At 51.6% G+C, this 12,185-nt stretch overlaps 1 protein-coding gene across 1 annotated transcript; it reads right to left on the reverse strand.

Moving 5' to 3' along the window:
* Positions 1-4,365: 4,365 nt before the first annotated feature.
* On the reverse strand, positions 4,366-9,618 carry LOC132364335 (double homeobox protein 4-like protein 4). The gene is made up of 5 exons (XM_059919951.1): positions 9,576-9,618; positions 7,687-7,841; positions 6,138-6,258; positions 5,576-5,730; positions 4,366-5,055 (listed from the first exon to the last, which is right to left on the reverse strand). Exons 1-5 carry the CDS (start codon positions 9,616-9,618, stop codon positions 4,366-4,368), a joined length of 1,164 nt encoding a protein of 387 aa, XP_059775934.1.
* Between the last annotated feature and the right edge of the window lie 2,567 nt (positions 9,619-12,185).

Below are 12,185 nucleotides of genomic sequence, written 5' to 3' on the forward strand. Positions count from 1 at the left end.
GCTGACTCGCTGTGTGTTCATGCTATTCTTTCAGTTGGGCAGCCTTGAAGGGCTGCCCCCAACCCTGTCCTATTTGAGGCTGGATCGTTCTGATGCCAAGGAATAAATAGGTGGTTGTTTCCTGACTTCCAAACGGGGAGCCGGGTGTGATGGCCAGAGTGGGTGTGGTTTCAGGCAAGTCAGACACGTCCCTGAGATCTTGAGTTTCCTGAATTCTCTCCAACTCTAGGACAACACCAAACTGTCTACAAAGGCTACCTGCTCTAGCAGCTGGCAGCTGGTGACGTAAGGTTGTCTCCAGGTCTCCCCCTGGAAAGAGGCAAGGCAAGGAAAGGGTTTCAAACCCCCAACAGTGAGTTCCCTAAAAAGCACCCTTCCTTCTTGCCAACTCCATGGAAAATCTTTGGAAAACACTCAAGAAACTAATGTATCACACTGGGGATTTTGCCTTTCCAGAGGTTCCTGCACAACCTACCCTGGAGTCCAGTAGGAGACAGTTCGAGTGCTCCGGGAATCACTGTTTCCAAGGCTATAGCTTTCAGCTGTGCTCAAAGAAAAACTCTCTTTTTCTTCTATTCTTAATACATACTGGATGTGGATTCTTTCCCTGGCCACCATAGAAGTTAATCAGTTCAAATGGAACGCGAAACCAAAGAGAGCAAATCGGAAACAACAACAAGAAGAGAACATGTGAAACCAACCTAAAATCCCAAACACAGTCAACTGGAAAATAGTTTCAGTTTACTTGGGAACGTTTTCCAGCACTCATGTTCTGTTCTCTGCAACCACAGACTGGGACTTATGGTAGAGAAGCCATTCTCTGGTAAGGGGTTACCAATTTCTATTTCGATTTCAAGAAGGAAAACAAACGAACCATCAAACCAGACATATGTATGTGAAATGCCCTAGTTACTGTGCATCTTTTGGCCCAACTGATTCCTGAAACATGTCTCATGAAATCTATCCATGCCATTTGGTGGTCATTGACAATCTTCAATCTTCGCGATGATCACCACTTGGGGTGGAAATGTGCAGCAGCATATTTCGATGATCCAACCCCAGAGCACAGATGTCGAGGCAACGTAGCTCCTGAGGTGCTGGATGTACCAGAAGACCTGGACGAATCCAAGGAGGTAGACCCACATGGATGGCATGGAAACAGCTGGCCAGCCCTTCAGTACCCAGAAGCTCAGGACTTATAATGGATGAGGATGCCCCACCCCTATTTATATAAATATCCGCAGATGGTGGGGAACACTTCCTTGCAAATTGAGGAACTGGAAGGAATCCATTGAGGCAAGTGGGCTTTGTATTGGAAGGCCTGTTCGGAGGCTCCCAGGTCCCTTTGAAGCTGCCGCCCTCGTCATCCTTTCCCAGAATGCTTGGGGTCCAGTGCTCTCTCGTTTTCACACCTTTTCACATTCCACACATACTTTTGCTCTCCGTGGAATTCTCCAACTCTGAATCCCTCACGCTTAGCTGTGTCACTGTACTTTCCAAAATGGAGAGAGAACCTGGAGCCTAGCTTTCCTCGAGTACATTCCCCCTTCCCTCATCAGCACCAGGACGACATTGCCTCCCACTCTTAAAGCATTTCCTTGGCTGGGGTTTGAGTTCCCGATAATTCACACACTAAGCTTGACTGCTTATCTAGGGTCTACCCATGGTCCTCAACAGTTCGGGACTTTTTCAGAGGTACCCTGAAACCCACCCCCTTGCTCACATGCCATGGAGAGACCATAGAAAGGGGCACGCCACACGTGTAGGTTTCACAAGCCAAGGAACTTAATTTCAGTGCTTGTCCTTGGCGTCCACAAGACGAAGTCGGTTTCACATTCACTGGTCAACTGGCATCTGTACGAAGAAAAAGAAGAAGAAGAAAAAAGAAGAAGAAGAAGAAGAAGAAGAAGAAGAAGAAGAAGAAGAAGAAGAAGAAGAAGAAAAAGAAGAAGAAGAAGAAGAAGAAGAAGGAGAAGGAGAAGGAGAAGGAGAAGGAGAAGGAGAAGGAGAGGAAGAGGAAGAAGAAGAAGGAGGAGAAGGAGAAAAAGAAGAAGAAGGAGAGGGATATGAAGCAAGTTAGATGATGGATGATGACACAGCTGCCTTTGAAAGGAATGCTTTGGATTGCAAATACAACCATCCCAAAATATTCCGTATATTTGGGCTGCAGAGAATTGAAAAACTCAAAACAAACCAACAAAAAAACCCACACAGAAACATAGTACCATCTCCAATGTGTTCTTTTGCCACCAAGGTTTATAAATGTCAGCCACGTAAATTAACATGAGGACAGTGAGCTTATTTAGAAACAGTTGGGAATCAGAGTAATTACACCAGAAATTCGTTAAAATATAGCTGGTGTGTGTGTGTGTGTGTGTGTGTGTGTGTGTTTGTGTGTGTATGTGTGTGTGTGTGTCAGTGTTTGTGTGATCTGTGTGTTTGATTTTCTGCACCAAGTAAGGACGGTTGTCAGGTAGTACCCAGGGATGGAGGCCACCGGGACAGGTAGGTGTCTGCAAGTCCCAGGAGGCCCAAGAAGATATCCTAAGGAGGTGCAGGTCCTGGTCCCTTGTCCTCAAGTGCCAGACATCAGAGGGTGGCATGACCATCTTTTTGGATCAGGGTGGTTTTTCCCGAGAAGGTGGAAGTTTTGGCTGAGATAATCACGGAAACATGAGATTGGCTGGCTCCTCCCAGGAGACACTGGCTTCCAGACTTGGACCGGCTCCCTCCTGGACAATCCAGGTGGGATAAGGTTGCGTGAGACAGAAGAAGCTTTGATCAGCATGGCAGCCAGGACATCCTGAGAGCCCGCAGGTGTGTTTATGCACAGTCCACCAGTGGCCTCCCTGTGGAGATTCCGCTGCCCGTCCCTGGGCTACGAGGTTTCCCTGGAGCAGCCACCATAGGACCCCCAAGATGGTAAAGCCACAGCTCCTAGCTCTACCTAGAGCCTGTGCAACTCCTGCCACCCATAAGGATCTCAGTGTTTCCCGGCACACTGTGACCCAGTGTTCCTCCCGCCCTCTTGAAAGCACCATCTTTTCCATAAGCTGTCTCTTTTTACATCGCCAGTCATACTTGTCCTGAGGCTACCGTGGCCAGATCCTTTTCCCAGAAGCCCTATGCTACCTGTGTGGCCCTTGAATCTGACATTTCCTTTCTGCACAATGAAAAGAATGAGAGAGATGGAGAGAGAAAAAAAGAAACAGAGAGACAGAGAGAGAGGGCTGTATATTGCTCTAGAGCTCTGGAGAAAGGGGAGCCTAAGACAGGGGGGTGACTGGGAGGAAGCGGAGGAATAGATGTCTCTGCAGAGATATACACACTATAGAGCTAGAGACCCGGATGCAGTTGTAGCTAGAGACTCAGATACATTGGTGTATACACATTCAAGTGGCAACTCTCAGATTATTTTCCTACTTCGTGCCGCTGACACACACATGCTGGACATGGGGAGCATGGATTGAGCCAGTCGAGAATCACTCAACACAGAGTGTACGAGGCACATGTATTGGAAAATATTTTTGAAAGAAGCAGTGGAAGGGATCATCGGCCACGACGTTAAGATGCCACAGGCATTTGGTTTTTCAGTTCCTTTGTGCATCGCTTTAGTTGTAACACGGCTTATCTTTTGAGAGGTGTGCGCGTGTAGTGTGTGGCCATAGACAGACAATGAGAGAGAGAGAGGGACGGAGAGAGATTATTTGCCTGCATAATAAACTGGGCACAGTTGTTACTATGAACTCTGGCAATGAAAGTGTTTGCATAGTTCTGTCCTTGTGTGCAAAGGGCGATACCCTTAGGAACCCTTCCACACCATGCACCCAGAAGCCAAGTGAAGGTTGTCACTGAGAGACTGTTTTTGTAATTCCACTAGGGTGTGTTTGTGGCTACAAGCTACAGGACTAGACAGGGGCGTCTGAACCAACTTCCCATGCTGTCCCAGGCCAAGGGAGGGATTTCACCTCCCCGAGGAAATGCGGGAGGATACAAAGCGACCAAAGCACAACGAAGAACTTGAACTGAGTGCCAAGATTTATTGATTGGATCAATGGAATGTCACATACAACGGGGAAATCCAGTTCAGCCTTGGGTCCTCCTCGTTGTCATTGGAAGGCTAGAATTCCTTGAGGCTTCAGAGGTGGTGTCCCTCCTGGTGCCCATGCTTCCTGACAGTCCGTGTGGAGCATGACATTGCTCGTAGACACAATGCAGTTGCGGTCGACAGTCTTCTTGCCTTGGTCGCCCTGCCAGACACTATCATGAGCGTTGCTTGTTCCTTCTCCTTTCTCTCGCCCGTGGCTCTGCCTCCCAGGAAAGGAGGCTTGAACGGGGCTCGGGGGAAGGTCTTCCTACCTCCCCCTAAGCCTGTGGCACTGGGGAGCCTGGCAGCATGTCGAGCAAGGCCTGGAATTCTTCCTCGCTGAGGGGGGCTTCCAGGGTTGCGGCAAGTTCCTCTTCCTCTGCGTCCGCATTCGGAAAAGGGCCTGCCTTGTCCAGAATGTCCGCGTCTGACAAGAGTTCATCCAGGAGGCTTGAGGAGCCTGGAAGGGCTGAGTGCTGGGGCTGTTGCTCCAGCTGGGGAGATGTCTCTTCACTTGAGGTTGGCTGCTGCGGCCAGAAGTGTGTCTCTGGGGGTGCAGGCGGCAAGATGTCCCCCTGGGCAGGCTGCCCACTGGCGATGACAGCATGTGTCCCTTCGCCCCACGGAACTGTGACCGGAAGAGGCTGCGGGTACTGGCATCCCTGAAGTGCTGCCAGGCTGGGCTGGACCACGATGAACATCAACGGGTGGCCCACACAGCACCCAGAGGCAGCCCCTGGCACAAGAAAGGTGGGGGAGAAAACAGGAGTGGCCGCAGCAAAGGACTGCGTGCTCTCAGGTGCATGAGAGGGAGGATAACGATGAGAGCTGCTATGGACAGTGGGCGGGGGGCTTTGGTCCGACAGGGCAGTCACGGCTGATGTGGCATCTGGTCCTTCGGCCAGGGCATTCACAGGCCCACTAGCGCTCTGCTTTGGGTGCCGAGCTCTTCGGTTCTGGAACCATATCTAGGGAACCATATGGGGAGACAGGAACATTAGCAGCGCGACAGTCCAGATCTACTTGCCGCCGCCCCATCCCCGGCCGGCCCCGCCCCGGCCCGCCCTGCCCTGCCCTGCCCTGCCCTGCCCTGCCCTCCAATCTGTCAGGTCCATGGCAAGTACTGGTGGGCCTCATCTAAGGGCCATTTAACCTAGAGCTTTCGCCTTGGCTCTTGAAAATGCGGGAGGACGTCAGGGCAGCACAGGACCCACCCCACCCCTCCCCACCCCTGGCTTTGAGGAGAGCCGTCATTGACCGGCTACAACCTCAGGCCCCTCCCTGGCTGCCCAGGACTTCCATTGCCCTCTCCTCTTCCGGAAAGGGATGCCTTCAGATCAGCCCCCTTAGTGTATTCGTAGGACGAAGGGAACCTCCTCCCAATCCCCCCTCGCCAAGCCTACCTATATCCAGCAGCAACACGTCACAAGGTTTAACACTCCTTCCTCGTGGGAGAAGCCAAGTCCCACCCACTGGTGGAGAACTTACCTGGATTCGAGGTTCGGGAATTCCTGTCTGGTGAGCCAATTCTTCCCTGGCAGCAATGGATGGAAATCGATCCCTCTCAAAGGCTTGCACAAGGACCCTTGTTTGAGAAGGAGAGATGAAAGTCCTCTTTCGCCTGGCCTCTCTCCCCAAGCTTTCTGAAGAAGAACACACAGAGAAGAGAGGACATTCAGGCCAATTGCAGCACATTCACGGCAGATGCAGTGTGTGGTATGTAGGAAGTGGTATGTCATAGATCAAGATCGATACATCGATACGTCTTATTCAGTGCTACGTGAAAATGCCCCATGTGATGGAAGAAGGGATTTCTGCACATCCGGGCAGGTTCCGGACCCGAAGATTCCAAGCCTTCCCGGCCATGCATCTCCCCACCCTCCAACAGGGCCATGATGCTCCTGTGTGGAACAGGAATGGGGCAAGAAGCCAAGATATCATGGTTTCCTCTCTGAAGCGTTCCTGGCCTCCCACGGTCATCCACGTTCAGAGATGATTGTGTCTCAAGGGGATGCTCGGGGGAAAGGCCTTTGGATTGCTGGGTACTTACCTCGAGTCAAAGCCTGAGGTGGTGGCGGCCGCAGCGGCTGCGACTGCCCTCCTTTGAAGGCATTCTCCGACAGCAATCGGCTCTGCTTTAGGCGTCTTCTTCGTTGGTTTTGAAACCAAACCTGGGTACAAAGAAAGAAAGCCTTGTCACTCAATGCTCATGCACGTACTTCCAAGATCGATTGCAGGGATGCACCACAGAACAAACGCACAAACGCGCCAGCCAGCCAGCCAGCCAGCAACAAGCCGACTACTGGAGACCCAGTATGGCCCCTCTGCCCCCAGTGGAAATAGTTACGAGTCAAAGGGACTGAACTCTCACTGGCAGGTAGAATGTAGACTCCCACTTTCACCTCTGAAGAAGTGCACCAGATTCCAGAATACACAATCTGTGTCCGTGAAAATAATCCTTCCTCTTCGAGTCACCTTACTGGTGCCCAGAGTAATGACTTGTGACACAGGAGGAGACAATGCTTGCTTTCCCACAGTCAGAATGGGCTGGATAGCTACCTCTCTCTCTCTCTCTCTCTCTCTCTCTCTCCCCCGCCCCACCCCTCCTCATCAAAACTACCAGTTTCTCTCTGGGTCTTTTGGTCTCCGTCTACGATTCTCCGCATCTACCTGTTGACGTCTGTCTCTGTTGCCACCCGCCCGCCTGCCCACCTGCCTGCCTGCCTGCCTTCCCCTCTCTCTGTCTCTGTCCCAGGCTCTCAGGCTCAATCTCCTTTCCCTCATTTGCTCTCTTTGTCTCCCCTTTGGCATGGTCCATGCCCGATTCATGGTTCCCTGCCTCTCTTATGTCCCCACAGGCGGTACTGTCTCATAACACGCAATCATATCCATTAGCAAGTGCCCCCATGAAAACCACACTTCCCATGCTGCCTGGGAACTACTCATTGACAGTCACTTCTCAGGGACTACATGCCTCCATCACTCTTAGGTCAGGAGACTCTTATGTACCCGCTCCCCATCTTCAGAATATGTGTCCTTGTCTTCAACAGTGAAGCCGTGTGCATGCTACCTCATTCCCCGAGGCCGAAGTGCAGTGTGGACCTGTGCTTGTGTGCGTGTGTGTGTGCATGTTTTTAGACGTTTCTGACGGTGGTGTGTGGAAAATGTGACGCCCTGAGAAAACGTGTTCGTAGGGAAAGCCAATCAGTCTTTGGCGACGCTTTGTAAGGTCGCAGGCGAGGTGTTCCTACCTTTGGTGACTCCTCTCCAACCTGCCCAGAGAGGGAAGTCTTCAGCACGGCTAGTTCCTCGGAGGCCAGCCATCAAGGGAACACCTCCCTGGCACCACCAGGCCCTCCTGCTTCCTTGGCCCCTCGCCCTTTATTCTTGACCACCCATTTGAATGGACCTCTCGCCACACAGCTCAGTCTGGCCACGTTTTCCAAAGGGAGCCACCTTCCTTGCCAAGATTCGAGTCCCTGCTGTCTGGAGCACCCAGAAGAGGAAGCCCCAAGGGCAAGGACTCCAGCTGGCATAGGGCGACTTGCGTCTGGACATGGACCCCGAGAGGGAGGATGGATCGAGAGACTCGGACGTACCTGAATTCTGCTTTCTGGAATGCCCAGTTCTCGTGCCAGCCGTTCTCTGGTCGTTATCCCGGGGTAGGGGTTCTGTTGAAAGAGTGCTTGCAGGGTGTCCTTCTGACTCAGCCTCAGAACCAGCCTCCTCCTTCGAGATGGTCTTGAGAGTCGGCCTGTGGGAGAGAAAAGGGGGAATGTGTCAGGGGCGAATCCATGGAGGTGCAAACCAATGGTACCGGCACAGCGCTGGTCTTTGTGCCACGTGAAAAATCTCTAAGCCAGGGGAAGACTCTGCATTTGGAACAACCGTGGGCACACCCTGAAAGCCACGCTGAGTGGGACTCTGTGGGCTCAAGCTAAGATGAGGGTCAAGGCTAGGGGGATCCCCCCACCACTCGCCAAGGATCCACAGGGCGCCATGCAAGCAGAAGGGGAAAGCCCTAGAAAAACAGGCTAACGTGACCAAAATGGGTGGAAGGATTGTCCACCTGTGGAGGCCTCAGAAAGTCTTGATGGCTCCTACCAGATTTACCTTGACCTCTATGCTAACGAGAGGAGCCCGGCTTCTGGCCTGTCATACGCACAGGGCACATCCGCTTTCACTATTTGAAAGGAAATGAGACGAAAGCCAAACGAAGCCAGACAAACACACAAGCCAACCCCAAACACAGAACTCACTAGGAGATTGTTAAGAAGACCCAATTTTTTGAGATAAGGACCAACGTGGGGCCCCGTCTGATGGCGCCCACCCACCCACACACCCACAACAGCCCAGTATTCTTCGGAAGATGAGTTTCCCTTTCCAGGCACCAAGGTCTTGCTGACTCGCCCTGTGTGTGTGCTATTCTTTCAGTTGGGCAGCCTTGAAGGGCTGCCCCCATCCCTGTCCTATTTGAGGTTGCGTCTTTCTGGTGGCAAGGGAATAGATGGGTGTTTGTTTCCTGCCTTCTAAGGCGGGAGCCGGGTGTGATGGCCAGGGTGGGTGTGGTTTCAGGCACGTCCTGCACATCCTTGAGATTTGAGTTTCCTGAACTCTCTCCAACTCTAGGACAACACCAACCCTTCTGCAAGGGCCACCCGCTCTAGCAGCTGGCAGCTGGTGACGTAGGGTCGTCTCCAGGTCTCGCGCTGGAAGGAGACAAGGCAAGGCAAGGGTTTCGGACCCCCAACGGGGACTTCCTTTAAAAGCGCCCTTCCTTCCTGCCAGCTCCAAGGAAAATCTTTGGAAAGCACTCAAGGAACGAACGTGTCACACTGCGGATTTTGCCTTTCCAGAGGCTCCTGCACTGGCTACCTTGGAGTCCAATGAGAGACAGTTCGAGTGCTCCTGGAATCTCTGTTTCCCAGGCTCTAGCTTTCAGTTGTGCTCAAAGAAAAACTCTCTTTTTCTTCTATTCTTAATACATACTGGATGTGGATTCTTTCCATGGACACCATGGAAGTTAACCAGTTCAAATGGAACACGAAACCAAAGAGAGCAAATCCGTAACAACAGCAAGAATAGAACATGGGAAACCAACTCAAAATCCCAAACACGGTCAACTGGAAAAGAGTGTCAGTTTAGTTGGGAACGTTTTCAAACACTCGTGTTCCGTTCAGTGCAACCACAGGCTGGGATTTTTGGTAGAGAAGCCATTGCCAGGCAACAGGCCTACCTACTTCCATGTCGATTTCAAGAAGGAAAACAAACGAACCATCAAACCAGAAATATGTACGTGAATTGCCCAAACCAAGGTGCATCCTTTTGCCCAACTGATTCCAGAAACATGTCCCAGCATATCTGTCCGTGCCAATTAGTGGTCATTGGGAAACTTCAACCTTCGTGGTGATCAACCCTTGGGGTGGGGAGGTGCATGAGTGTATTTGGAGGACCCAACCCCAGAGCCCAGATGCTGAGGGCAACGTACCTGTGGAGGTGCTGTATGTGCCGGACGAGCTCGACGAATCCATGGTGGGAGACCCACACGGATGGCATGGAAGCTGCTGGCCAACTGCTCAGTGCTGAGAAGCTCAGGATTTATAATGGATGAGGATGCCCCGCCCCTATTTATGTAAATAGCCGCAGATGGTGGGGAACCCTTCCTTGCAAATTGAGAACCTGGAAGGAATCCCGTGAGGCAAGTGGGCGTTGGAATGGAAGGCCTGTTCGGAGGCTCCCAGGTCCCTTTGAAGCTGCCGCCCTCGTCATCCTTTCCCAGAATGCTTGGGGTCCAGTGCTCTCTCGTTTTCACACCTTTTCACATTCCACACATACTTTTGCTCTCCGTGGAATTCCCCAACTCTGAGTCCCTCACGCTTAGCTGTGTCACTGTACTTTCCAAAATGGAGAGAGAACCTGGAGCCTAGCTTTCCTCGAGTACGTTTCCCACTTCGTTCATCACCACCAGGACGTCATTGCCTCCCACTCTTAAAGCATTTCCTTGGCTGGGGTTTGAGTTCCCGATAATTCACACACTAAGCTTGACTGCTTATCTAGGGTCTACCCATGGTCCTCAACAGTTCGGGACTTTTTCAGAGGTACCCTGAAACCCACCCCCTTGCTCACATGCCATGGAGAGACCAGAGAAAGGGGCAGGCCACACGTGTAGGTTTCACAAGCCAAGGAACTTAATTTCAGTGCTTGTCCTTGGCGTCCACAAGACGAAGTCGGGTTCACTTTCACTGGTCAACTGGCATCTGGAAGAAGAAGAAGAGAGGAAGAAGAAGAGGAGGAGGAGGAGGAGGAAGAAGAAGAAGAGGAGGAAGAAGGAGAGGGATATGAAGCAAGTTATATGATGGATGATGACACAGCTTGGTTTGAAAGGAATGCTTTGGATTCCAAATACAACCATCCCAACATTTTCGGGGCGTTTGCGCTGCAGAGAATTGAAAACTTAGAAGCAAACAAACAAAACAACCACACAGAAACACAGAACCATCTCTAATGTGTTCTTCTGCCACCACGTGGATTAACATGAGGACAGTGAGCTTATTTAGAAACAGTGGGGAATTGGAGTAATTACACCACTAATTCGTGAAAATATGGCTGGGGCGTGTGTGTTTGTGTGATCTGTGTGTTTGATTTTCTGCACCCACCCACTAAGGGCGGTTGTCGGGTGGTCCCCGTGGACGGATGCCACCGGGGCTAGTAGGAGTCTGCAAGTCCCAGGAGGCCCAGGAGGATGTCCTGAGGAGGTGCAGGTCCTGGTCCCTTGTCCTCAAGTGCCAGAGATCAGAGTGGGGGGCGTGACCATCTTGTTGGATCAGGGTGGTTTTTCCCGAGAAGGTGGAAGTTTTGGCTGAGATAATCACGGAAACATGGGATTTGCTGGCTCCTCCCAGAAGGCACGGGCTTCCAGACTTGGACCGGCTCCCTCCTGGACAATCCAGGTGGGGTAAGCTTGCTTGGGAGAGTAGAAGCTTTGATCAGCATGGCAGCCAGGACATCCTGAGAGCCCGCAGGTGTGTTTATGCACAGTCCACCAGTGGCCTCCCTGTGGACGTTCCGCTGCCCGTCCCTGGGCTCCGAGATTTCGCTGGAGCAGCCAGCATTGAACCCCCAAGATGGTAAAGCCACAGCTCCTAGCTCTAGCTAGCGTCTGTGCAAGTCCTGCCACCCACAAGGATCTCAGTGTTTCCCGGCACACTGTGACCCAGTGTTCCTCCCGCCCTCTTGAAAGCACCATCTTTTCCATAAGCTGTCTCTTACCGCATCTCCAGTCATACTTGTCCTGACGCTATCGTGGCCAGATTCTTTGCCCAGAAGCCCTATGCCACCTGTATGGCCCTTGAAACTGACGTTTCCTTTCTGCCCAAGGGAAAGAAGGAGAGAGAGAGAGAGAGAGGAAGAGAGAGACAGAGAGGGAGAGAGACAGAGAGAGAGAGAGACAGAGAGAGAGGGCTGTATATTGCTCTAGAGCTCTGGAGAAAGGGGAGCCTAAGACAGAGGAGTGACTGGGAGGGAGCTGAGGACTAGATGTGTCTGCAGAGATATACACACTATAGAGCTAGAGACCCGGATGCAGTTGTAGCTAGAGACTCAGATACATCGGTGTACACACATTCAAGTGGCAACTCTCAGATTATTTTCCTACTTCGTGCCGCTGACACACCCATGCTGGACATGGGGAGCACGGATTGAGCCAATCGAGAATCACTCAACACAGAGTGTACGAGGCACATGTGTTGGAAAATATTTTTGAAAGAAGCAGTGGAAGGGATCACCTGCCACGACGTTACGATGCCACAGGCATTTGGTTTTTCAGTTCCTTTGTGCATCGCTTTAGTTGTAACACGGCTTATCTTTTGAGAGGTGTGCGCGTGTAGTGTGTGGCCGTAGACAGACAATGAGAGAGAGAGAGGGACGGAGAGAGATTATTTGCCTGCATAATAAACTGGGCACAGTTGTTACTATGAACTCTGGCAATGAAAGTGTTTGCATAGTTCTGTCCTTGTGTGCAAAGGGCGATACCCTTAGGAACCCTTCCACACCATGCACCCAGAAGCCAAGTGAAGGTTGTCACTGAGAGACTGTTTTC

This window comes from Balaenoptera ricei, chromosome 4 (assembly GCF_028023285.1).
Source record: "Balaenoptera ricei isolate mBalRic1 chromosome 4, mBalRic1.hap2, whole genome shotgun sequence".
Classification (NCBI taxonomy): domain Eukaryota; kingdom Metazoa; phylum Chordata; class Mammalia; order Artiodactyla; family Balaenopteridae; genus Balaenoptera; species Balaenoptera ricei.